Consider the following 27,761-nt stretch of genomic DNA (forward strand, 5'->3'; position numbering starts at 1 on the left):
TCTGTTATTCTTATCTCTGCTACACAGACCTTTATTCAGAAAACCTCACCTGGTCTCACTCTAATCTTAATCTTGAACAAAGAATGTATTTTTAAATCCTTGTACTCTTCAACTATCTTCCTATATTCCTTCATTATGTCATCTTTTCCTGTTGTACCTGATTCTATCTCACTTTTTTTTTTTTTTTTTACAGTTATTAAGGAAGAGGCACATTGGCAATGATATTGTCACCATAGTGTTCCAGGAGCCCGGGGCCCTTCCTTTCACTCCGAAAAGCATCCGCTCTCATTTCCAACATGTGTTTGTTATCGTCAAAGTCCACAACCCCTGCACTGATAACGTCTGCTACAGGTAAGTGGAACAAGCACACTGCTGGTTAGTAAAGAAAAGCAAGTATAAGAGAAAAACATTTGACTTTAATGGCTTGAAATCAAACCACCAAATATTAGAGCGCTTCACTGTGGGATGAGGAGCAAACTAATCTGCTCATACAGTTAGAGGAAATGTGTTGATCTTTTGATGGGCTTTGCATAAATGTCTGCATGCCAAATGGCTCTCCATGAACTTTTAAAGAACACTTAATTTGAAAGAATAATAATGATAGCTTGCTGAGTGCTTTCTGTGGTTTCTGTCATGACTTCATCGTAATGTGCTGGAATGACAAGGCTCTTTTGATCCGCTCAGTGATGATACAGTTATTATCTTCAGAGACACCTTAAAATTATGACTTACGACTCTGTCCTCGAGTGTTTCTGAAGTTGACTCTCGCTAATAACATAGCACTTGTTGAACAGAGCAAGATTAGTCTCTCAAGGAATCATTTCCCTGAAAGCCATATAATTTCAACAGTCCTCACATGGCTGCTCATTATACAGTTCAAGACCTCTTCACTTTGTTTTTCTTAACTGTCACCACCTCATTTGATTTACTGAGTCCATGTTTTCCAGCGTGGCCGTGTCCAGATCTAAAGATGTGCCTCCGTTTGGCCCCCCCATTCCCAAGTCTGTAACTTTCCCAAAGTCAGCAGTTTTCAGGGACTTCCTGCTTGCCAAGGTCATCAATGGAGAGAACGCTGCACACAAGTCTGAGAAGTTCAGAGCCATGGCGACTCGAACGCGGCAGGAGTACCTGAAGGACCTCGCCGAGAACTTTGTCAGCACAGCTACGATAGACTCGGCTGTCAAATTCAGCTTCATCACCCTCGGAGCCAAGAAGAAGGAGAAGGTGAAACCCAGGAAGGATGCACATCTGTTCAGTGTCGGGGCCATCACATGGAGCGTCTGTGCCCGGGACTTTGGCCAGTCAATGGACGTGTACTGCTTGCTTGGCATATCCAATGAGTTCATTGTGCTCATTGAGGAGGACTCAAGAAACGTGGTCTTCAACTGCTCATGTCGCGATGTCATTGGATGGACTTCAGGGATTATGAGCATTAAGATCTTCTACGAGCGCGGCGAGTGTGTCATGCTGTCTGCCCACGACAACTGCGGAGAAGACATCCGGGAGATGGTGCAAAGACTAGAGGTAAGACCCTTAAAGACTCAACTCTACTAATCGCTGTTACTTTAGAGGCCTTAATGACTGCTGGATTCAACCACAGAGGAGACTATCTGATCATCTGTTGCATGTTTTATGCCCCCGTCTTCAGCGTCTGTTTCCAATCATACCATACAGAGATGTCAGAGAACAAAAGACATGAGATTAATCAGTTTTAAAACATTGCATCCCCCTCAGAGGGAGTAATTCATTCTGTGTTTGCACTGTCTGTGGCTAATTGAGGGTTTCGTCTTAGTTTGACATCTTGTTTATTTTGGATATAATGAGCACATTACAGTAAAAACAATTAAGCCGTCTACCGTTGGTGTGTCAAGCAGTTTTAATGGATTGGGCAAAGTGCAACCCAGGTTGGCACTAATACACAAACAGAAAAACCAACAGACAGAAAAGGAATCTAAACATCAACATCAGCAAAATAATGATTACACCTTTTGCCTGCTGAGTCACAGAATACCTTTTGTGGTTCAGGAAAATAAGAGAGACAGCGTCACAAAACATCTTCAGTACATATATAAAATATAATCCAGGCTGTAATGTCATGAGTTCCTCTACACCTGTTGCTTTGTTTGGTCCCATAGCAGTCACTGCTTTGGTTGCTCTGGTGATACTATGGTTGGCTTGATGGTTTCATCTCTAATATGGCCACCAGTTAGACATTAGTTGGTTGGCGCCCTGGGAAGATTTCAGGGCCTTTTTCCCTCCGGCTTGCATCGATTTACCTCGTTTATCTTCCAGTAGTTCATCGAATCTATGAAAGGTGTAATACTTGATCAGGTACTACATCTTTAGCTGGACTGCAGCAGGACCAGCCCTATAAATGCAAATATCTGTCACTGAGTGAGTGAATGAGGGAGAGAGAGAGGGATCAAAGTTTCGCCATTGGTTGGACAAATGATGGGACTTACTGTGTCCCTTTCAATTTCAAAGCTCTTCTTCCTGACCAGTTAGTCCATTTAGGGTCATGGTGGCAAAAGGAAAATCTGAGAATCCCAGATGTTCCCCGTTTCCTTCAACTTCCTTCAGGTCGTTCTGGGGGATCCAGAGCTGCTCCCGGGTCAACTGGGAGATCTCCTCAGTTTGTCCTGGACCGAGCTCAGGCTCTCGCCTTAGCTGGCTGTGCCTGGTAGACCTCCAGATGCCTGAACCACCTCGACTGACTCCTCTCAATGTGAAGCAGTTATGACTCTGCTCTGATGGTTGAACTCCTCATCCTGTCACAGACAGCGAGGCCCGCCACCCTGGAGAGGAAAACTCATTCCAGTCGCTTGAATCTGTGGGCTTTTTCTTTCGGTCATGAACTCTGGGTCGAGGTGAGGGCAGGAATGTACACCGACTGGTAAATAGGGAGCTTCGCCTCACGGCTCACCTCTCTTCACCACTATAAGTCTGGTACAACAACCGCATTACTGCTGCGGCTTCTCCCAGCCTAATAACGTGAAAAGCCCTTTTTTGAGATGAATAGCCCTTTAGAGTTTCATGCAGGGTCCAGACAGGTTTTGACCCTGTCTTGTTGTCCTTGCTATTGCAGCTTTATTGACTAGTGATAAGGGCGTGAAGACTGCTTTGCAAAACTGTTATTCCCAGTATCTAATAATGGGAGAGATACAGAGGAGTTCACCAGTAGTTTGAGTAATAGGAGTCTGTCACCACAGTGGCCCAGTAAATGTATAAAGACTGTTTCATACACATGCTGCATGGCCTCTAAAAAAAAATGGCCATCTTGACTTTAATTGGTGCAATGAAGCATTTTAATATGGGATAGTTGTGGAGAAACAAACAGTGTAGCTGTATTACTTACCACAAACACTGCTATTTTATATTATATATTTATATTATCATTATGCCAGCAAAACTGTTGCTCACTCAATTTACAATATGTCTGTCCTGTCAAGTCTCACAAGCTGCAGCTGTACACTGAGTGTCTGCTGTGTCTTTCACTGCCTTTTTCCAGTACTGGTCCTTGAACGTGAAACTGTAAAGCAGACTCACTGGAGTCCAGAGAGGATTATAGACCTCCTGTTGTTAGCTTTTTTTGGCTCATTGCACAGAATCCGCCGAGGTGCACAGTCAACCATTAAGGTCAGGCGGTTGCAGATGTTGACCCGCTCTTGATCAGGATAAACCATCATGAAATATTACCACATTTTCATCAGAGCCATTCCCTGCAGCAGACAGTTCATTTAATGGAGTGAAAGATTAGCGATGACGTGATTTTGGAGGATATCTGGGTGCAGGTTTTGGAAGAGACAGTTTAAACAGGACACCAACCCACTTTTAAAGGGGGCGGTGGACACCGACACATTTTTGGCTCTGATAGACTAAGAATAGAGGACATTTGGCTTCATGCTACTTCACTCCTGTTGAGAGCTTCCCACTTAGTCCAAGTCCTCTCATCCCCATCTTGTGTTTCTGCCTTGACCATCTGTACAATTCCTTGGGTGCATTGTGTGATTTTTGTATCACGTGGGTTTCTTGAAAACATAAGTCACACCTGGTTCCTCAGCCCGGACGCTGCATTGTTTCCACCCCTTGTGTTGCTGAATGGGCTTCCTAACCTACTTCCCATGGTGAGCTTATTCACTGAATCTCTAATCAGGCCACCTTTTGTTTCCTTGAAACAACATTTAGGTTGAATCCCAAAATTCAAACCTGAGCTGTGCCTGACCTTTATTTGTGCTTGCCTGCACGCCATCCCACACCTATCCCTTTTTTGGCAGCCTCATTAACCGTCTTTAAATTTCCAACATATTGCTCGCAAACAAATCGTTGATTCAGCCAGCAACATAGGACAGTCCATTTCCTGCTAGAAACCTGAACAAGACGGATTCTTCTTAAGATTACAGGAGGTGAAAATAAGTTTTATTATCACCACAGAAGTTCAGAAAAGCTAAAGATTTAGAACAAGTGAATTTTTCTTATCCGAACAACCTCAAAAAACACCAGAACATGAAGAAGCATTTACCATAATTAATCCTTAAAGGACACAGATGTCATTCACTGTCTTCTCCACTCATCATAAGAAAGGACAGAGCAGGATATATTTGCATTTGTGATTAGCCAAAGGACATCACTTCCTCATTCACTATGCTAATCTTCTCTCACATTTAGTGTCCACTTATCCACAGGATTTCTGTGGAGTGTTTTAACAGGAGAAGCTCAGGAGAAGCCTCAAAAAGCCTGTTTGTGTTAGCCGTGCAGACAGCGGAGCAGCAGCATCAGTAGGCACATTTGGCTACGAGCTGACCATGCATATTTTGTCCCAAAGGTGTCTGTGTTTTCCTAAATGCCCAGAGGTTGACTCGAGTCATGTTTCATTGGGTGGATTTACAGGCTGCCGGACCTGTGATGTAATGTGAACCAGAGTGAACAGATTGCCCAGTGTAACACAGAGTGTGAGAGCACAACTAAAAGCTTTGTGATAAAGTCCTGCTCTCCAGGGTGTTGCTGAGCTGGGTGGCCGCATGTTCGGCTTTTATGAGACAAGTTCTCTTGGCTCCGGTGCCGTATATTCTGGAACAAAGTACAGACAATCTACTCTATTTTTGTGTGTATTTATTCATTTACTAATAAAAGCAATCGACATTGTATTGATCTGAGTGACAGAAGAGCCAAAGTAGTTGATGAAGATAAACTCTTTAGAGGAGTTTTCTAATAGTTTGTCTATTTATTATTGTTATATCTTGATTGGAGAACCATCTACAGTAGCATTGAAACAATTCATCCATTTATCGATTATTCAATTGATGGACAATTTAATCCGCAACTATTTTGATAATTGACTAATCATTTTAGTGATTGTTCAAACAAAAAATATCAAATAATCTGTGCTTGTTAACTGTAATGATTTGAAGCTTTCCTTGTTATTTTTGATTATAAATTGAAAATCTTTAAGTTTTGAACTGTTGGTCGGACAAAAGAAAGAATTTGAATGTTATGTTCAATTTTACCGGCCATTTTTAGCAAATTTCTGAAATCTTACAGATAAAACTATTAATTGAAATCAGTTTAAGGGTTCCAACAAATGGTCATTTTCATTGCTATTATTATTGTTAATAACAATGTATCATATAAACGGTCTGAAAATTGTTCAGATTGTCATATTTGGTGATTGTCAGTGAGCCCCTTGGTGTTCAGTATCCGTCTAAATCATCACCATGTTGAGGTTTTATGAGTTATTTTGAACATTAATGCCTTGCTATAGTTACTGTTTCCCTATTAAGTAAAAGTGTTTCTTCATTACATTAGAAGTGTTTCTCTTGGATTCAGATGTTGATCCCTGTTACAAACACACATACTGCCATGAGGAGATGACTGGATTAACCAATCAGTGATGCTGTTTTTTTTTTTTTTTTAAGTCTAGTAGAATGACAAGGTTTTGTCCTGTCTGTGAAACGTGCCTCCACAGACGGTATCATCAGTGTTAAAGCCATGTCACACCTCCCACTCAACACCAGCAACACCCAAGATAGTGTTTGTTCCTTTAGGGGGTAGTTTTATGCCACCCGTTATTAAAGCCCATTATTTGGTTTTGCGTAGAAACACTTTGGTCAGCGGGTCTCACACATACATTCTCACTGCCAGACTTCATGTGACTATTCTTATCAGAATAACTTTATAGGCCACAAATCCCTCCTGTGAGATAATGAGTGTCCTGTTAGATTCAGGCATTATGGATTGTGGATGGCCATTCAGAGGAGAACCTGAGCACATTCACTTTGTGGTTGGACTGAATAAAGGACCCTAATGACAGCATTTAGAAAGCTATTATTTAGACCTAGTGGATTTCTGACAAAGGGCAGTTTGATTCATGGTCCCTGACACCCAGGCCAATGTCATACACAGACTATTTACCTCCAGACTTTACCCCAGACAACTTCATATCTCCAGTTTCTCTTGGCCTCGATGTTTTATGCAGAATAATCATGTATTTTTAGTGAATTCCTTTTTGAAGTTAATACAGTTTTAGTGTCATGTTTCATGAAGAGGACTCAGTTACTGCATGTTGTTGGAGTCCCCTCTCGAAAAACCGGGTTGGATTTCTGCTAGTGTGAGAATCTGAGAAAGTGTTGACAATCCATAGTGCGTGTTAATGTGTCCCTGAAGCCACCTGCCACTCTGAAGCAAACGGAGGCAGTCACCCGCAACTGAAGCAAGACTAATCTAATGGGTGATTAAAGCTCAGTGGATGCAGTGAGTTTTACTTGTTGTTGTCATAAGACAGGAAACTGGACAGTCCTACTCTGCATGTGCACGTCACTGTGCACAGTATGTAAGCTCAGTCAGTTTATGTCATCAAGGTGCACAAAGATAGGCCACAGCTATGGTTTTCATCTCTACTTTCATTGGTAGTCATGCGCTCTACTGGAATATTGCTGCTGAAGTGAGTAGTTTGCCTGAACTTGGTCTGAACCTGAACTGCATTAAAGCAAAGGATTATGCCAGGCTCCCACTGAGCAAAGTGAGCAACTTCATTTGCATGCGAGTACATGATTGAACGAGAACCAACTTTAAGTTTCATCCAAGCACGCAACACACTGGCCACCGAGGATCCCTGGGTAGAGTGTCAAGTCTCTGGCTGCGGTCTCCAAAACTGCAAAGAAAGGGTCAAAGTGAATCCTCTTTTCATGCTGGATAGAAACTAAATGTGTTCATTCACTGCCAGTTGATGCAGATTATGTGTTTGTGTTTATATGTTTTGCTCCAAGTTCTTCCTAGACATTAACGGGGGCTAATGGACTCAGCTCAGTGGACAAATCCATGTTTCAGGGGCCAATTAAATTCTCATTCCCGATGCAGCATCCACAAAGCTACTGTAGTTACTGTCCACAGAGACGCGCGTGTATTTGTGTGAAGTGAATATTTTTCCAGCTGTCTCTGAGCAGTTTTTTTCATTAAATCTATTTTTTTTAAATGCTCTTTGAATTAGCCAAACAAACATGCTCGGGCACTTCTGCCTGAGGACGGGTTTTTTACTCTTCAGATGCTTTGATAGTGTTTTTCGTCTGTGTGCATGTGTTTGTTTTGTAATAAAAACCCACACATCTTGGACAAAAGAAGCAAAGCATAGACTGTTGTTGGAAGATCCAGAAAGCTCTTATTAGAGAATATTAAGATCACTCATCATCCGGTCTTTCTGTCTATTTTATGCATGCTTTCTATTTCCTCTCTGTGGTTGTGTATTGCACTTTGTTTTCACATAAAGTGCCTGTAATGTCTCTTGATCAGGGCAATTCAAATGAAATTGAAGGGCTTTTATTGCAGATAATGAACAAATCCATTTTGATTCTGATTCCAGATCACCACCAGAGGTTGCGAAACATCAGAGATGACTTTGCGTCGAAACGGCCTCGGCCAGCTCGGTTTCCACGTCAATTTCGAGGGCATCGTGGCCGATGTGGAGCCCTTCGGCTTCGCCTGGAAGGCAGGGCTGCGACAGGGCAGCCGACTGGTGGAGATCTGCAAGGTGGCTGTAGCTACTCTCACTCACGAGCAGATGATTGACCTGCTGCGGACATCTGTCACTGTCAAAGTGGTTATCATCCAGCCTCATGAAGACGGCACTCCTCGAAGGTAAATTCTCTCTTTTTTTTCCTCAATACCGTGTGCAGAGTTCCTGCTGTGTTAAGATTTTGGCTGTTATGTTGTGGTTAAGCAAGACAGAAGCAGGCGCTCCTTTAAAAAAATGTATGACATCATAACAGATGACAGTTTCCCTCTCTCATTTCTCCATGCAGCTGGGGTAAATAAGCTTGACATTTTCTCTCATGTTTGAGATGATTAGCATAAAGAAATGCTTACATACTGTTTGTGTAGTACCAGGGTTGATGTTGTTCTCCACTGATTTCTCTGGAGAGGATTCGCTCTTCGTTGAGAGAGAAAGCTCCAGCAGGGCTGTAGAATCAGACATGGACAGTCAGTGTTTCTCACTAATGATAATGAGAGGAGCCTTTTGATTAATGGCTCAACTCTCACTGCCATTGTTTGACAGCTCACATTTGCAGATTGCGTTTTTTCTATCCTTGCACCTTGTTCTATTCATCAATTAAGATGGGAGTGTTCGCCTTTTTAGAGACACACACGCATGGGAAGAGTCCGTTGCTCCCACAATAAAAAGAGAGAAGCATATTTCAGACGATCCTTTGTGATGGGAGGAGATGAAGGTCTGTCTAAGACGCTTGTTCTGGAAGCACATCTGCTTGTTTTGAGACAGGCAGTCCTGTGAAATCGTATCCGTCACTCTTTCACACTCACATTTTTCGACATCTTTGTTTTGTTTCGGCTTCAGGCTGACAGATTTGTGTACCAGAAAACGCTGGTGCCACTTTGTCACAAATAACCACAGCAGAATGGCTCGACAATGTGCGGAAAGAATACCTAAACATAATCCCATTTTCTGTTTGTGATGTTGCAAGTAACACTTATGTTGTTAGCTAATCATTGAAACGAGAAACATGTGAATGACAAGAAATAATAAATTTTCTATTTCTTTTTTTTTTGTATTTCTAAGCCAATCAACAAAAGTGTTGATCAGAGTTTTGATAAATCCCTGATGAGTGAGCGATTTTAGATTCTCTTTCATGTATGTTTTTGGTAAATGATATTAGTAGCAGCCTTGCTAAATATTCTGAATGAATATGAGCTTCAGCAGCTGTGTGTTTGTGTGCGTCATAATGTCGTAGACTGCATAGTAGGCACGTGTTTAATTGTGCTTCAACTTTGCGTTCTGGTCTGGCAGCCGAGGAGGAACATATTTGCTGCCCCAGATGGTGAGCTAACGGGCCTCGTCTGCGAATCCAACGCAGCAGCCACTCTGGCAGAACCGACGTCTAATCCTCTTACCAAGATCGGCGATGATACATGATGATACAATCCTAATCGCAGTTCAGAGAAGCAGAAAGCAGACAAAACAAACATCTTCCAAAACTGGTTCTGTATCGGCGAACGCATGTCCAGCTCCACGGAGCTGTGGTTACAGGATGGAGGATTTGGTAAAGGAAGCTTCTCACATGGTGTCTGTGCCAGTGAAGGACGTCTGGCCGGGTTTGACTGACACCACTGAAGTCTGTGAGGCCACAATGGACAGCCAATCAGAGATAGCTTCAAAAATATCAGAAGTGCTCCATACCACTGCACCCAAACGCATGTATTTAGTACTTATGATGCATAAATGCTTAAGCTTGACCCATATATTGCGTTTGCTAACAGATGCATCTGGCAGATTAGTATGTGTTTCTAACCACGCTTGTCAGTGTTGTTGAGCCCCATTTCACCGAAACACATTTTCTCATGGACGTCTCATGAGAACCAAACGGCTTCATCGAGGGTCCTGTGAAATTTCTCCCAAGGCTCCAACAAATCAAGAGGTGAGAGGTCGGGTGAAGAATCTCAAGAGCTCGCAACTCTTTTCGCTGCTGCGTCTTTGAGTTGCTAAAGTGTTGCAGTCAACAATAAGTGCTCCAGTTTCTCCACTATTATCTCAAAGGAAAGGAATTCAACGGGGGCCCAGCGGCCCCAGTCAGTCCCCCTGTGGCCACAGAGATGGGGGTAAGTCTGGCAACAATGGACAAGACTCTCATGACCTCCAGACAATGTACTCTGGCTCCACACTGCTGCCATGGCAGGGACATTTTTTTTCAGAAGCACATGCAGAGGCGAGAGGTAGCGTGCTTCCTCTTCACTGTTTTTAAACTGTCCGAATATTGTTGTGACTCCCTCATGTTCAGCGAGGACTGGCATTTTCATCTTGTGGCTAAGATTATTTGCAAGTTACATTGACAAATATAAAAAATCAGGACCACTGTGTAGCAGGGTTTTGTGGCAAACCTCTTCAAGCTGTTTATGCCCTAAACGGTTTCACCGCTCTTGGTCTTGAAGCCAGAGGAGATATGGCTCTAATATTAGCCTTACCTAGTGCTGTATTTATTTACACTCGGGGCAGGATGTGGTTTTTTAGCTCCGTGCAGTACCAGCGGCTTTTCCATCATCACTCTGAAAAGCTTTAAACAAGTTCAACATGTTAGCCTTGGATCAAACTAATGAGAAAAAGATGAAGAAGATTAGCTCTTTGAAACAGGAATGTGATGTACAGAACATTGTAGTGATTGTGTGTTTTGGTATGTGGTCATCAGAGACGTCAGAGTAAACAAAAGGATCAGTACAATATGGACTAAAACGCATGATTATTACAAGGCACACAGAAACAGAAAAACAGTTGCTGCATGGACAGGGATTATTTTATTTTTTTACACAAGCCTTTTTATGTTCTTTATAATAGCATTTTGTGCACTGTAGGTTTTGCTCATAAAGGTTTGTGTTTGAAATAATGGCTAACCTGAATTTTAAGTGGGTTCAACCAGCGCCAGAATCCTGCTGATAATGAGTATTGCCTATGACATTCAGATGGCCACTTGTGACCTTTCCTTTTGAAGTGTCATCAGACTTGTCGTTGCGGATTTTCATCTGGTCTGAAGTAAAGCCGGATTTCTCACTTCCCATGCCAACACCCTGCGAATGGAGCACCGCCACACCAAAACCCGGAGGATCTGCATCACAAATTGCTCGGCTTAATCCCCCGCTCATTCTTCACAGGAGCTCTTTATTTCTCTTTTGATCGAGTTTGCAAAGAAATCATTGAAAAGAGTTTCCCCCCCCTTTGCTATTCTTTACACTTTTCAGCACACCTTATTTAAAAACCTTTTGACAACAGTCTGCAAAGACCTGGTGGAGGTCACAACCTCTGTGACTCTTTGCTGTGACATGGACTCTGACTGTGGGAATGGATTAGTATGTCCCTCACTCGCCGGCCCTGTCATTAGAGTGACAGCTCTTTGACTGAGGTCTAAGGTCCTGTTGTCACACTGATCTATTGTAATGCGTTAAGAGCCAATGGCTGAAGGAGCTGATTGTTCACTAGTAACAGTCTGCTAACTAACCCTAACTCTTTTAATTGTCTACTTTATCGAGATGTTGTTTTAGTAATGTCACGTCAAATTTTGGCGATTGTGCTGTCAAATTATTGCCCCTAATAAATTACACGTAACTGTGTTTAGTTGACTGAATGTTAGTTTTAAGTTGTAGATGATGGTCTCTGCGAGCTTATGTGACCTAATTTACAGCCACTCACATGAAGCTGAAGGAGTGCAGCTGCAGTGCTCGGTGGAATCTAGAGGAAGCAGACAACATTATTTCTCACCAGTCTCTTGCTTCCTTTCCCTCCTTATTGCTGGCTGGGTTTTGTCTAACAGACTCTCCTCTACCACCAGCCTCCAGCTCAGGTTTTAACTGTTGACCAAACACCCGTTTCCTGCTGTTCCTCTGTGATTTATACAGAGTGAGTCCAAGTCGCCACCCCTATACATTGCAAACAAGAAGCACACTCCACATACATCAGGCCGATATGAAGGCTGTTCCCACCTCCAGCCAAGTTTGTAATGTTGCAGAGGGAGGACATTAGGATCATAAGAGAAATTCTCCTTGTCACTTCACGGCTATTCTGGTGCAAAAAGCACAGCAAGGGACAATGGCTGAGACCTTTGCTGTTGACAAGCTGTTAGCTACGTTTAGCTGATTCAGGGCGTAATGACGTGTGGCAACCTGGCATGGCCACACACACACACACACACACACACACACACACACACACACACACACACACACACACACACACACACACACACACACACACACACACACACACACACACACACACACACACACACACACACACAGTTAATCAAGGTAATGAGTGGATTAGCGGCCCTGTTAAAAAACAATTGACCATCAGTCTGGAGGATTTAACACTCTTGTTAGCATCCTGAACAAAAAGTGATTGAAGCACCTCGGGTTACGCAATGAAAGTAGTGGGATAAGGATTGTATCTATTGAATCGCTGCTCTCTACGCTCTTATACATATACAGCAGCTTCATCCAACTAGATAGATTGCTTTTTCATTCATGGACATGTCTGATTGCCAGATGTCGTAATGCCTCTCATTACCCCCCACCCCCACTGCCCCATATATCGAACCCGTCATGCATGCAACATACATACAGTAAATAATTTATGTTCACTGTAAGATGTGATGGATGTAGTCCTCCATCACGGATGAGGCCAGCTTAACTGTGACACTGACCAGATGTGAGGGACATGGCGGAGGAGGAAGCAAAGGATGCGAAGGATGATCTTTTAGTTACATCTTATAACACCCACAGCAGCAGTTGGAGGCCAGCTGTAAACAGCCCAGCTACCCATGGCCCAGTTTGATGAAAGGGTCTCTCTGAGATTGATTACTCACCCCCTTCACCGCAGCCTTTGCAATCAGACAATGCGCCCTCCTCAAGCCCCACAATGTGTACATATATGACCACAGCCAAGTATACAGAGCCTTCCACCCTCCAGTGGATGCTAGAAAATGGATTTGGGGAGGGGGGATGCAGTGTAATCATTAGGGTCATGCTTGAGATGCTTTTGGAGAGCTAGCAGAGCGCCCAGACTGTTTAACCCTGACCCACCACCCGGTAAAACCCCCCTCCCCTCCCAAACATACACACCGAGCCTCTGCCCAGCCCCAAAGATTAATGTTGCATGAAATGGCATCACAGGCCTTGTCCATCCCCGAGATCTTTGGTGTTGTTCGCAGTAATGGGATGGAGATGGAGAGGCGAAAAGTCTCCTATGTCGAGGGAGAGACTCTGGTTGAGAAGCGAGCTGAGATTTTCATCTCTATTAAAATAGTTCAAATGTTTTCTACTTTTATCTCTGACGTACATGTGAGCGCTGGCTCTGCACATGTTTGTTCATGTTTGTGTTTTTATTGTTGTCAGTGTGCAGGCATGTGTGTGCCTACAGGAAGACACTCTCTATCTAGTTGTCTGCCTCAGGCTGAATATTTATGACAGCATTTGTGTTTTGTGGTGTAGTCATGGTGACAGAAAATATGAATACTTCACCTCCCCCTGGGGGTCAGCGTGTTGTACAGTGACAACCCAAATATGTCATTAAATTGTCAATTTAATGGCCAAAAAAAGAATGGAATACATTACTTCAAGATGCTTTGGTGTAAGATTAAACTTAAATTTTGTTTTTTTAAGATTAAGGTTAAGAGATTATATTTTAAATGTTGTCATCATTCAGAATACCTTCCCATAAAATGTAATGCTGCTGTAACCTTCATCCTCAGCTCATTGATGACCTTTAACCTTTGTTTTCTTCCCAATCCTACCTCTCAGGGGCTGCTCCGAGCTTTACCGCATACCAATGGTGGAGTACAAGGTCGACAGCGAGGGCACACCCTGTGAATACAAGACACCCTTCAGGAGAAACACCACCTGGCATCGGGTGCCCGCATCAGCTGGACCCGCTCTGTCCCGAGGCTCGCCCACTCAGGGTCCCGACCGGCTGCAGTGCCAACAGATCCTCCAACAACACCAGGCAGCTATCCCTCGAAGCACCTCCTTCGATAGGAAGTTACCAGATGGGTCCAGGTAAACGCCCCTTACTCTCTCCACTGCCTTTCTTCACTTATTTGCTTCTGGCCAAGTTTTACATATAAAGGGTTTAAAGCAACTCTTGAGACATATGGGGAAGTTTAGAGTGATCAGATGATAGTAAGGTAGCAAGGTTGCATAAACAAAGACAAGACTAGACTCTAATTAAGACTATGAATTTACAGAGGAATTCACTTTTCACTGTCTCAAATGAATCCACACAAATAAAAGGGCAGTCTTCGAGCTTAAAGGTCCCATATTGTGTAAATTCAGATTTCAATTTATTCTTTGAATATAAAGCAGGTGTTGCAGCTCTTTAAATACTCTGACAGTGTTAAGACTCAGTCCACAGAGAATAGTACACAGTCTGAATTCAGTGACTGTGTGTTTTGATCAAGCTGTTTGGACTACTGTGAGTTTGTGACATCACAAACTCATGCTCATGTGCACCATCAGCACAACCCACTGTCCAACCTTTTATCTGGAAGAAGCACCAAGTAATCATTCTGTCATGGCACTAGCAAGCTACAAGACCAAAGAAAACCTTTGATTGGCCAGAAAGGATCATTGATGTCAATGCCCTTTAAAGACACGGGAACAAACAGCCTCTTCTTGGTAGAGCTACAGGCAGAGTGCTAAAGAGAGGAGATGTACAACTATATTGAGATGATGAGAAAATGACTGTATTTTGGAAATCAAGCCTGCAAATATAACACTGGTAACGTGTAAATTATGGGACCTTTAAATATGATCTCCATTATCTCATGTAAAAGAACAAACTACTTCTTGTTTACTTGTACAGTTCATGAATGTTATCTTCCCACTGAAGGTTTTGACCACAAGCTAACCTTTTCAAGTCTCTTCAGTTTGAAGCTTTTACCACATATAACATGTATATAACACTTCAATGGAAGTGGTGGTAAGAATGACACCAATGCCCACAAAACATTACTGAAATAACAATGAACAAAATTCATGGCAAGATCAAATCTGAGGAATATTGTGTACGGGTAAGTAAAGAGAGGTAGTGCAAAAATTCAGTAAACAAACGAACAAAAATTCAGTAAACAAACGAACAAAAATTGCCTGTGAGACAATTTTGGAAGTCAACCTTTCTGATCAAGACCTTTCAGAAAGCTCTGCTTTGCAAAACTCACGATCAAACAACACGGCACTCAAAAGAGCCAATCCTTTCAGATGAAATCTTTGAACTCTCAGCCTTTCTCATTTTGAAAAGAGCCCCAGTAACAATTTTAGGAGCTCTTATTGTGTTCAGTTATTTGCATCCATATGAATGGAGCATTTTAGTCAAATTAATTCACGGCTTTGCTTTCATCTCCCTTCAGATGATAAGGCCACACTCAGACTTTGTTCCTGTCCTAGGCAGTGTCTCTTTTTGGACATCTCCATCGAGCCATGTAAAGAAGCGATTTGTTCATTCTAATGAAACCCCTACAGTCGTGATAACCTTTCCAGCGTGTCACACCGACCCCCCCTGGTGTTGCCTGTTCTGACTATACTGGGATAATGGCCGCCTTCTCTGCCTAATCAGTCGCTGGCAGTGGGAGCGCTCCATCCTCCCTCGCTCCAGTTTCTTTCTCTCTCTCCGCATCCCTCCCCGCTCCCTCCCTCTTCCTGCACCCTGCCGAGGAGGAGGTGATAGGGACACTGACACGGCTCAGCTCATCTCATCCAATTACTGCAGAAACAAAGAGAGTGCTCTTCCCCGGACCACAATATGTAGCACCCCGGAGGGAGAGGCAGTGGAGGAGGGGGATGAAGGAGTCATAGACTTGAGAGGAAGACAGGAGGGGAGTATTACAAAGTCACATATTCTCCAGGAATAAATCAACAATTGTTTGAGTGGTTTGGCTATTTTGAAAAATAGACAATTCGATTTAAAAAAAAAAAATTTACATCACACTGAGTTAATTGTATCAGAATATTACAATATGTGTGAGAGTGATTTCAAATTGTTGAAATAGATGGATAAAAGTATCTTGATGAATAAATAGGTTGCTAATATAATCAGCTTCTACGTCTCTAGATGTTAGCAGTGCGAGTGAAAGCTGAACAGACCAAACAGTTTAAACTCAAATGAACACGGCTGGAACCTGACAGGTGGTTTTTGATGGGAGGAGACCACTGGACTACAGGGCGCATAGAAATCTTTAAAGCTCAGATGAAGCATCATCTTATCCACACGTATAGCTAACACCATAAAATATGATGCCTACTATGCAGACCAACCCCTAATCTCTGTCCCTTCAAATGGTATTGCAGAGCAGAGAGAAAAGATTGCATTCAATATCCCCCCTGAACTTTCAGGAGGGAAGAGGAGAAGGAGAACAAAAAGCAGCTGCTGCTGTTTCACATTTAAGTGCCTGGATGCGGTCGAGGAGACTAACACTTCAGCCGGAGAGGAAATGTAGCAATCTGGGCGATGCGTTTGTTGATGTGTGACCACGATTGAGTTACTGACAGTTTAGTTTCCCATGGACGTCCAGACAAAGGAAACTTCATGACAGAGGAGAAGGTGTCAATGCTAAGAATTTTTCACCTTCTGAATGGACATTTATATTTAGATTTTTGAATCATGAGGCTCGACTGGATTGTTTTCATTAGATTTATCTGCACGATCTTTGGATCCAGCTTTGTGCATGTGACAAAAGAAAAAAACATGGTTTTATCAGCTGGGAAATCAAGTTTAATACAAACCCAATCCCAAACCCATTAGATAAGCAAATATATAAGTAAAAAAAGAAGCAGATATGAACAGTATAGAATATCCAACAAGACTTGGCTGGAGACTTAATGTGAAAGCCATCCTGCCTATGTTATTGTAGTCTTATTTCCGTCCAGTCATCTAACCTACTTTGGTGTGTTGGTTAAAGGGAAGGCCTCGAGGCAGCAGACATAACTTGTATCCAGTGTTTATTTTCCTCTCCAGACCATCGGCCGCAAGTTTTTCCTGGCCACGCGAAAGTAAGCAAAGAAACCTTTCGTCCCAAGATAACCAGTCAGGTCAGGGCAGTGATATGCACTTTGGACCGGCAGAGCGAAGATGATGGTCAGACCAGTCGAACTCAATGACTTAACTTCATTAACAGGCCATGTGTGTGTTGATGATTGAAGAGTAGGAATCTCAAAGTTCCCCTCACATTCAGGAGCTCCTTCTGCCTGGAAATTACATACAGTGAGGGTTTCACCATCTGGACGACTCACTGAGGCTTATTACCATAACTAATCCCTTCTTCTGTTTGTCTTTGGAGAACAAGACACCTTCTCCCTCACTGAGAGCTCCCGCATTTTTTTAGAGATTATTCACGGTGCTCAGATGCAGACGACTGTTGTGCAGCGTGACACCCAATAATAATGTTGTTAATGTGAGGGAAAAAAGTTATTCCAGTTTCAGCAATTTGTGCTTCTAGTGTCAAAGATCAGAAGAGGTAAATTGAATAGACAAACAGTTTAAAAAAAATCTATACAAATAGATTAGAGCTGAAATTATTAGAAGTATAAACAATTTCTACAATTAACTTATCTTTTTAGTCACTTAACAAGCACAAATATGTAGGTTACAATCCCTTAGGTTAAATCTTCAACAGTATGTAATTTGAAGATGCAACCTTGTGCTCTGGGAATTTAATAAATTAGTACGCAATTTGTTGCAGCCCAAACTATAGATATTAATATCATTGAATACTTTAGTTTTGACCAGCTCTGATAGTATGTTCAACACTTGTGAATCTTTTGTCCCTCTGTTTCTGCAGGATGATGCAGGATATGGAGAATCCCCAGGTCACCTCATGTAACAAGGGAGACCAGCACTACCGCAGCTCCCCCAGTAACCAGTCCTCCTCCAGTGATCCAGGACCCTGCGGCAGCAGCACCTGGTCCCAGCAGCCTGGATATGATGGGTACAGGACCACAGCAGTGTTGCTTTTATGAAATAGCCTCAAAGTAGTCCCTTCAGGATTATGCGGTTTTACTGTAATGAATGCAACCACAATCAGTCCTGGCACTATTTCGGAGAACTTGCAATTTTGCAAAATGACAGCAATTTTTCCGCACAAAATGACCGAATCATCAGTGCACTTTTGGCCAGTCGTCACAGGTTTTTACAGGATGTGATCTAACAAAACAATAAAATTGTGCCTGCTTCTAATACCACATCCAGAGCATAAAAGAGGGAAGATGGAAGATAATGAGTTTCGTGTATGAGATTTCTTTTTTTAGTTAACATGCATTATTATAGTTTCCATGCAGTCATCTCAAAGCTTTGGTTTCATGATTTCATTCAGAAGAACATAAAGTCTACGTCAAACATAAAGAGGTACATTTTAATTTTCAGCTGCAGGTTACAGCCATTAGAGATCTAATCCAAGTACAGTAAAGTATAACTTTGAGCACATCTCTCTCCCTCTGTTCAGAAGATCTCAAAAGGATGAGCACTTAAGGATAATAGGAAGTAATTATAAAGAATTCTCTCTTGTCCTTCAGTATCTCCAACTGCGAGTGGAGTGCCACTTTAGAAAACTACACTGCAATTTTGGAGAAAGCCACTAAAAAGAATTTTCTGTTTAAAAAAAACCCAAAAAAAACAACAATCATAAGAGACTGAAATGTTTTTAGAGGACGAGGCATTGTAGCATCTGTCAACATGAATATTTTCACCACAATTTATTTTTCTTTTCATAAAATGTTTTTGCTTATTTTGTCCCATTAAAAATGCACAGTAGATCCTTTTCAACACATTTCCCTTCATTTTATTCTCAATTATATAATGGTTTGTGGGGCAACAAAGCCTGCAGACTGCGCAGGCGTAACATCTGTCAGGCCGAGTCTCGTATCCATCAGAGACCCACGTCTGTCTGTGAATAGTTACAGACCGTGACAGCAGGCTTTCCTCCCCGACTGCTGCCTTTCTGTCAGACGCCTCAGAAGTGCACTGAACTCTCGAGGACCGGTGTACCCCGTCAGAGTTGCCTCGATGCAGAACGACAGACGTCATGACTCACCGACTGATCTGCGGTTAGAGTCGTCGTTAAAGATCACGACGTGCTGTGGCCTCTGTTCATCTGCTGTCACATTTATTAGCTCTTTAAGCTTTAATTAGGACCGGCATTGAAACATTCGCTGCTCTTCCCCTTTTGTCAAGAGTAAGAGAGAGCGCCTAGCATGCCGAGTCGAATGAAAAGAGGTCTCTTGTCAGTGCTGTCTGGCACCTTCTTTATTCTATTATAAGCTCAAGTGATTTGACCTTAAACGATCTTGAGCTAATTGCTGTACATCTGTGGCAAATCTATTGAAGCCTTTCTCTGACTCGCATACAGAGATCACTCTGTAAACAGGAAATCATTTACAGCCCATTGTCCTCCTCTCTCCTCCTCCAGTTGTCCTTCCCCTATCCTCCATGAGCGGCCAGGGGACATCCAGGGAGGGGACGGAGAGATCCACCGGGAGAGGGAGCCCACTCTGGAGAGGACCAGGTCTGCAGGTGAGTACTATGTTCCTTCACTGAAGCGGTCATGATTCAAATGAATATCATGACTTTGGACAGGCAAGTAACCTGTTTTTTTTTTGTGGCTCCACAGAGGCCAAATGGCACATCCCCTCCACTAAGATCCTGAACCCTCTGAAACAAAGGGAAGGAGGAAAGGACTCACCCAACAAGCTTTCCAGGGTAATGGTCTGATCTACTTTAATTTCACCTGACATCCATATGACATTTAGTGGAAGTTTAGAGATCTTTTTTTTGGAGAGTATTTGACAGCTCTGGGTTTGATGCAGCCTCTAAGTGTGCTGTGTTTGCAGGAGAGTGCACTGCCCGGCTCGGCACTGTCAGGCCTGCTTTACCCTCCACCTTGTGTGTTTGAATCAGGGTGAGGTCAGATTGCCCTTGTTTATGGGCTCTGCAGCAATCAGCAGTTCAGTTGGGGTGTTGGGTTGGGATGTCCACTTCGTCCCCTCTAGACGCTCTTTGCAGTTATCGCTTTCCCTTCATCAGCATGCTAACGGGCGTCTCATCTCATCACGTTTCTGGTTGTCTCACACTTTTCTGGGACACATTTTCCTCGAAGGTTGAATATATTAAGTACCTTAGCCTCTCATTTCCCCTCTCTCTATATTCCCCTCTATCTCTCATTTATCTTTTTTTCTTCTTTCCCCTTTGATGCTGGAGGCACACACACACCTAACAACTTCTTTCAGCCACTGTTGCATTAACCCAGGCCAGAGGACACACATTTAAACTGTATGTCCCTAATTCTTAGTGCTTTTTTTCCAATGGTTTTTGAAGCAGTGATTTAAGTTGCCTTTGTGTTAAGCCCAGCATAATGAAGACAGCAGGACAGTTCAATCCATTGTGACTCATTGTTTATATTCTCAAATTAAGTATTACTGTTAACACCCTTCACTATAAGCCTGTGTTGCTAGTTAGCACATTGATTTGTGGGGCTGCTGATACATGTTGTTGATACATTGATGTGAAGTTGGCCTGGCTTTGAATATTTTACTCTGCCTCTCCGATGAGAAAATAGTTGATGAAAACATTATAGATCCCCTCATGGCTGATTTAAGAGCCAGATTGTGTGGATTTCCCAAATGAGTGCCAGAGTTTAAGAGGTCACTCACAAAGTATGTGACTTTCAGCATTATTACTGTCAACCACCCGACACTATAATCGGCCTCCAGAAAAGAAGCTGTCGCTTCAGTCAGGGACACATGGACATGCGATGTAACCTGATGGGTGAACCCCTCCCTGTCTGGTACGCCGAGCATGTTAAAACAACCATAAGAATTGTTTGCAGCTGCTGTTTGACCTCGTTTGATTTACTATATTTCTTTCTCCTTCACCCCTCCTGCTCTCTCTCTCTCTCTTTCTTTCTTTCTTTCTTTCTTTCTTCCCCCCCACCCCCTTCTCTTCCTGCACCAGACGGGTGATAAAAACTCGAGCCACTCAAGTAGCAACACCCTTTCAAGCAACGCCTCCAGCAACAGTGACGATAAGCACTTTGGCTCTGGAGACTTGATGGACCCGGAGATGCTGGGCCTCACTTACATCAAAGGGGCATCCACAGACAGCGGCATAGACACTAATCCCTGCGTGGCCCCTGGGGCCCGAGTGCTGCTGCAGGGCAGGGTGGGGGAGCAGGGACACCCGTGGGTGTCGGAGCACCACGAGGATGGGGCATCAGAGGAGGATCATGGGAAACTGTACTTACCGCAGGGCTACGCTTCTGCTATCATGTCTGGTCATGTGACAGAGGGCAGCATTGGAGACCTGAGCGAGATCTCATCTCATTCAAGGTACAGTACAGACACAAGTTGTGTGTTTTATTATTCTTTTTTCTTCTAAAAGGATGTTTAGATTTTTAATTTTTTTTTGGTTGTATCTGATGTTTTGCTACACTTTGTGTATGGGGTAACAAAACTTGGTTCATAATACAGATGTGTTACAAATCGAAGGAAGAACTTGATTAAGTGAAGATTGTCGTTAGAGCTATTAGGCTCTTGCCTTCGCATTTACCAGATCTCAACCAAATGAAACATTTACAGGAGATTTTGGATACATTTATTAGAATGCACTCATCATGAAAACATATATTGGGGGAAAGTCTTTCAGAGGAACAGTGTTCATGCCTCCAGTAGAGTTTCAGGGACTTGGATCATCCATGCCAAGGAGCAATGACGCTCTTCTGCAGGCCAAACACCTAACCGCCAAGCTTAGCTTCGAACGAAGCCATTAACCAATTTGTACCTCCAACTAGTGTCAAAAGGTATTCTCTGATGGTTTTTCCTTTCTTTCGGCAATTACTTTTTTATTTGATCTTGTTGGGTATGTTATTTGCCTGCTGAGGAAATTGATACCTTTTTCATGCTGTATGGCTCAGGGCAAAATCCACTTTGTTCGAACACCTCGATGTGCAATCACACACCAACACGGCCAAACTATTGGGCGTGATTATCTGTTCTGTTAAACACACACACAGATACACACACATGCACAAAAGAAAGGTTGCTGGCTGTTAACTGACCTTTTCACCCTGTCGCGCTCCCTCTCTGCTGACCTGCAGCCGGGCTCATCCAGCTGTGCTGAAGCTGGTGGGTGGGGCCGCTGTCAGACTGAAGCAACACAGGGGGTTTAATCACGCTGTCTTCCAAGTCCTACTCACCAGACTGGGGCCCATCTGGGGAAGAGAGGAGATGTCAGAGAGGGTTGGCCCTGCAGCTACTTACAGTCTGTCTTAAGGAAATAGAATGGGTATCTATTTGTTTATGCCATACAGGATTATGTTAGCACAATCTGTTCAGATCATTGACCTGTTTACGAGTCGTCAGAACTGTCCACTCCATGATATCATTCAGAAATGAGCAAAGAGCCCATACCATCAACCTTGACTACTCGGACGCTTCCCACCTTTTATGTAATGGTCTTTGACACCCGAGTGTCATCTGAGCAAACAGTGAAGCAGCAGGAGCACATTTTGCAGGGTGTGGCCCAGATGGTCATGAATATGGAAACAGAGTGTGTGGTGCCTCCAGCTACAGCCAAGACTACTGTTTCATGGTATTTTAGGAGAAGCTTTTATACTTGTCAAAAGTTTTCCAGGACGAAAATCTAAATCTAAGATTTAGAAGATCTAAATCAGAGATCCATTTGCGCCGCAGAAAGATGAATCCCAACCAGACATGAAGCACAAACTGTCCACCCTCATATTAGGGATGATACATTTACATTATGAATTATACAAGAGCAAAGACAGGAGAGCAGTGTTCTTTGTTTGATGAATGGATTCACTGTCAAATGTCATCTAATTTGACTGGATTTAAGCTAAAACACTAATCAGAAACAAGGAAATGACACAAAGATTATACAAATGAGTTGGATTGAGTGATGTACTGTATATAAATCAACGAGAAATAAGTTGTTTGTGGTTTTTAAGGACTAGCTGTAATCATTTTAGAAATATGCATCCCCTTTTCTCTACAAATAAAACATTGCTTTGACCTTTTGATCATGATTTCAAGGGTCAGTTCACCCAGATAACAAAATTATAAACAGCTCTCCACTTACCTTGTGGAGTGCACTTACTTTACTTTTTATGCTTAGAGAACCATAAATCAGGAGAGGTCACGGCGGCAGATAACTCTGAACTTCTGCATAGCACTGAAAGTAAGTGGGGGATGTGATTTGAACGCACTGACCCTTTAATGTGGTTTGTCAGTTGATATTTGACAAAATACTGAAAGGACAAAGTTCAGCAGGAAGAGTCGCATGACTGACTGAGTCATGTCCCCAATGTAGGTTAAAAGGAAACTAGCTGTGCGTGGATTGAATTATGTCATCCTCTCTGAGCCGACAGCAGTGCGAACCATTCATGAACCATTTTGAGTTTTAAAAAAAAAAAAATCATCTTGTGAGGTTGTTTCTATACATCTGATTTTGCTGTGTTACAAGCAGCTTTTCATTTCTGTCATTGTTAATGCTTGTTTGTGCTTTTATTTTCATTTGACCTTTCTGTTTTTTAAACTCATTCATTTTGTGGTCACTTTTGAGTTACATTATTCTTTATTTCTTGCTGTTTGACCAGTGGCTCACACCACTCTGGCAGTCCGCTGGCCCGCGGTGCCAGATACTGTATGTCCGCTGACTCCTCCAAGGTGTACACCATCCCCCAGACCAGCAGCACAGGGCCTGAGTCAGAGCCGGGGCCCGTGCCTGGGCCTGGGCCCGTGCCCGGCTCAGAGGCCTGTGGACAGACACGCTCACAGTCCAGTTGCAAGCTCCCAGTGGGCATGAAGACGGCTGATGATGGTGATGATGATGATGATGCCCACAGCACTGAGGGACCTCCTAACATTTCAGAGTGTGGGTGAGTGCGAGTTACAGAGAAAGTAACAGAGATGTATGAGAACATCACCAAATGTGATAAAAAAGATGAGTGAAGTTTGGTTCCAGTTCACATGCTTCACATTAAGTTCAGTGCAAGCTAGCATACAGAGCTAAATGACAATGTCTTGTCAGCACTGTTTCTCTCGCTGTAAGAGCCGCTCCTGTCAGGCTTACAGTTGCCCCCCCGTCAGCCCACCCAGAGTGCATAAACTGGCTTTGATTGAAGCCGACAGCCACAAAATAAATAAGCTCAATGAAGCTGCGGACATAATACACTTGGCACATGTCACTTGTGGTTATTGATCGTTCCTGTGAAGCCGGGTCCCTGTGGACAGCCAAGGCTGAGCCTCTACCAGATCAGCATCTCTGCTGTTAGCCAAGCAACGATCCAAACGCAGCAACATACACATGGCGCCCAAGGACGCACAACAGCCTCTTGTAATACCATACAGGAAGAGGAATGTATGCAGCCCTTACTCTCCTCTCAGACCTTATAAGAGCATTGATGACTGACTGTATCTGTCTGATGATGAAATGGTTTACTGCAGAGAACAGAGAGCCATTGATAGTGAAGCTGAAACACAGCTTTGATGCTGTGCGTATGCGTGTCTGTCTGTCTGTGTGTGTGTGTGTGCGTGTGTGTGTGTGTGTGTGTGTGTGTGTGTGTGTGTGTGTGTGTGTGTGTGTGTGTGTGTGTGTGTGTGTGTGTGTGTGTGTGTGTGTGTGTGTGTGTGTGTGTGTGTTGAAGGTGTTTGTGTCTGAGCTCTGGGTGTGTTTTGGATGAGACAAAGTGAGATTTGCCCTGGAAGAAACCCCCTGCTCTCACGCCCAAATAATTTAATTTACTCTGTGAAATTTGCTACTTGGGGCTGTGATTGATCGCATGCACTAAAGTCATCTCCTGCCGACTTATGAAAAAGCTCCGTAATTTAGTTACACTCCCCATTGTTTGTTTATATATTCCTACCGTTTTAATTCATCTTACATAAGAGTGCCTCATGATGAATGGCCTAATATTACTCACAGATATTGTTCTAACATAATAAAGTTTCTCCTGCCCCTTTCTAAAAAGTTTTCTCATTTGCTCTAACACTGTATGTAATGCAGGATGTGTGGCAATGCTTCTAACCCCGGGCCGTTTCTCTCTTGCTTTTGCTTCGTGTTTCAGAGGAGCGGAGAGCTTGTTAGCCTTCCTTCTCACAATGCTGTCTGAGCGTTCAAGGTACACAGTTATAAGTCAACCCCGTGGCCCTGATCTGACCCGACCCAGCTTGCTTCCCCACGCACTGACCCCCACCTTCTTTGCCCAAGACCACCACCCCTTTCTCCTTTCCCATGGAGGGTCTCGTGTGCCCGTCCTGCCATGTGGCACATGCTGAAAATGGAGGGCAACCAGCTGTGCATCATTAGCTGTGACATTTCTGTTGCATCTCCTTCCGAATCCTCCTGCTGTGTGCCATCCATCTAACTCCACCTCTCAATCTCTTTAGTTTACATTTCTATTACAACGTTGATAAGGGTATGAGGAAATTTAAGCAAAACTAAATGTTTGTATTAATCCACATTTATGTAAATAAACAAGCGGCAGTCGCGAATGTATCTTTTCGCATTTTATGGTGCTTCTCACCAGTGTTTCCCAATACAAGATGTTGGGTCTGCACTGAAACCATGGATGCTGTGGTTATGTGCACTATTGCATCTATGGCTTGTCTACAGTAGAGGAAGCATCAAACAAATCTGTTTCCATCAGCCTTTATTGCAGTTTCCATTTTTGATCTCCCAGCTCTTTCTACCTCAGCCAAGCCAAAAAATATATTATCCCCAAAACTTTTTTTTTGGCCTTCAAAATTGGTATTAAAAAGAGGTGTATGAAAACATGCCTTCTTTCTTTCACACCCATACTTCTGCATGAGAATATTTCTTACACGTTGAAGGCATTTAACAGACACTAATGCATATTAGAGTAACCTTTAACTGCAAAGGTCCAGGCTTTAGTGATCTTCCAATCTTCCTGTAATTATGAATTGAGGCTATAGCAATGTAAAAGCACTAAATCAAGACAGAGTGGGAAAAGAAAGGGTTTTTATTTAGTTTTGGCATGAAGCCACCAGTTTACAGAACTCAATTAATTGCACTTATTTTTCTCTGATGCAGCCTTCAGAGTGGAGCCATTGTTTTTATGCCAGATATCTCATTGATATGTCAGAATGGCATCTGGTAATCACACATGGACATTTGCAATATCTGTCTATGTATTTTAGGGCTTGGTTGCCATGGTGCCGAATGCTTAAAGCAGTGCAGCGCCTGGCAATAGTGTCTCTAGGTAACCATGACAGCCAGGCTGTCCCATCATCTAACCATCTAGCGAGTCTCCCCGCGGCCATAACACCCTGCCAACAGCACTCAGCGTGTCGTGGTCAGGCTGCTCACTTATAGCACAGGTCTCACAGACACACAACTCCACCAGCCAGGTTGGTCGCCCTCTTCCCTCCCCTCTAAACACTCCAAATCATTTAAATGTCCTCAGACAAAACCCTGCTGACAACCATCAACAAAACAACACGTCACCTTTTGTGAGTCCTTCTCTAACCCTGTCTAACAGCTCTCATGTCTTCTTTTGTTGTTGCCTGAATGCTCCTCTACAGTCTGTGGTTTGCACTTGTTTCTGGTTGTAATTTCTGTCCCAAACCCCTTTGTTTCTCTTTTCCTTTCTACCTCTCAGTGTTTGGCTGCGTTCTGTGCAGTCTCTTTAATCATGGTGTTGGCACAGTGATTTGGGATAGGGTGGGATTGGAAATAAATTCCCTCCCTCGCTCCCTCGCCATCCCCGTTACCTCATATTCACCTGACTAGCATGGACCACGGAGGCACCTGATGTTGGCATGCTAAGACGGATCCTCCACCTGAACTCTTTGTGTGATTCTGCCAATATTCTCCAAATAGCCGAGGCTACCTCAGAGCCCAAGCTGCGAAGGCCCTGAGGCCTCCCTCGCAGAGTGTGGTGCATGTGACCCTTGTGATGAGCCGTGCTCTTCTGTGCCCTCTGTGCTATCTACAGGCAGCTGTACGCGCAAGAGGCTGCCTGCCGGCTTCAGGCGGCTGAGCGGGATGGAAAATCACTGCAGAGACTTTCCAAAGAAGAATACCTGAAAATGATGCTGCCCGACAGCCCACCAGGAGAGGACAGGAATCAGAAGGTGAGGTCATGCGTTGATTGACGAATTGATTGTCTGATGATTGACACCTAACCTCGAAACCTGTTAAATCTGTTAAGTATTGACTGATGCCATTATTACATGACATTTTAAGAATCTCTTGCAAAACCTAAGGCTATTGTCTCATACTGACTAACAGGCATGGTACATACAGTGCCAGAACCAGAGCAGATAACCCTGTGCTGAGAAGCAAGTAAAAGCAGGACAAGCTTCTGCTGCCTATCAGCTGGCACTGCTGCTGAGCACCACAGCTGATAGGCCTCCTCTCTCCTGACACAAGGCCCTTTCAGTCCCCATTGGCTGGCACAGTGTTTGGGTAATTTAATTTATAACAGGGGGCCTGAGTTTGCTCAGTCGGGATGTCATGGATTAAAGGCAGGAAGTTGCGGAGAGTGCATCGATGTTTGATGTTCCTGGGTCCTGTAGACTCTATTAATTTCATCTTGAGCTCCTTGCACCATCCCCCATCCATTATCCACCAGGAAAGGACCCTGGAGACGTACAAATGGGTTATTTTTGGATGCAGCTCAATTCTAATACAAATGCACTTCACTTCACCCAGGAGAAAACAGGCGTGTCCTCTGGCACAGGCAGGCCTCGTCCCT

At 43.4% G+C, this 27,761-nt stretch overlaps 1 protein-coding gene across 3 annotated transcripts in view; it reads left to right on the plus strand.

Moving 5' to 3' along the window:
- The window catches only part of sipa1l2 (signal induced proliferation associated 1 like 2), a 51,833-nt gene that overhangs the window by 13,395 nt on the left and 10,677 nt on the right, over positions 1-27,761 (plus strand). For 2 of the 3 annotated variants that reach the window (XM_069690062.1, XM_069690063.1), the window contains exons 6-15: positions 194-351; positions 948-1,524; positions 7,853-8,127; positions 13,786-14,040; positions 17,817-17,963; positions 19,440-19,543; positions 19,641-19,729; positions 20,981-21,354; positions 23,640-23,921; positions 27,000-27,138. In XM_069690062.1, the coding sequence (XP_069546163.1) occupies positions 194-351; positions 948-1,524; positions 7,853-8,127; positions 13,786-14,040; positions 17,817-17,963; positions 19,440-19,543; positions 19,641-19,729; positions 20,981-21,354; positions 23,640-23,921; positions 27,000-27,138 (2,400 nt within the window). The remainder of the gene's footprint in view (positions 1-193; positions 352-947; positions 1,525-7,852; positions 8,128-13,785; positions 14,041-17,816; positions 17,964-19,439; positions 19,544-19,640; positions 19,730-20,980; positions 21,355-23,639; positions 23,922-26,999; positions 27,139-27,761) is intronic. The other variant, XM_069690064.1, reaches the window with a different exon arrangement.

The sequence above is a fragment of the Brachyistius frenatus genome, unplaced genomic scaffold, assembly GCF_029030835.1.
Source record: "Brachyistius frenatus isolate BFR_SWC_R1_liver_20210118 unplaced genomic scaffold, ASM2903083v1 Contig_8, whole genome shotgun sequence".
Taxonomy (NCBI): Eukaryota; Metazoa; Chordata; class Actinopteri; family Embiotocidae; genus Brachyistius; species Brachyistius frenatus.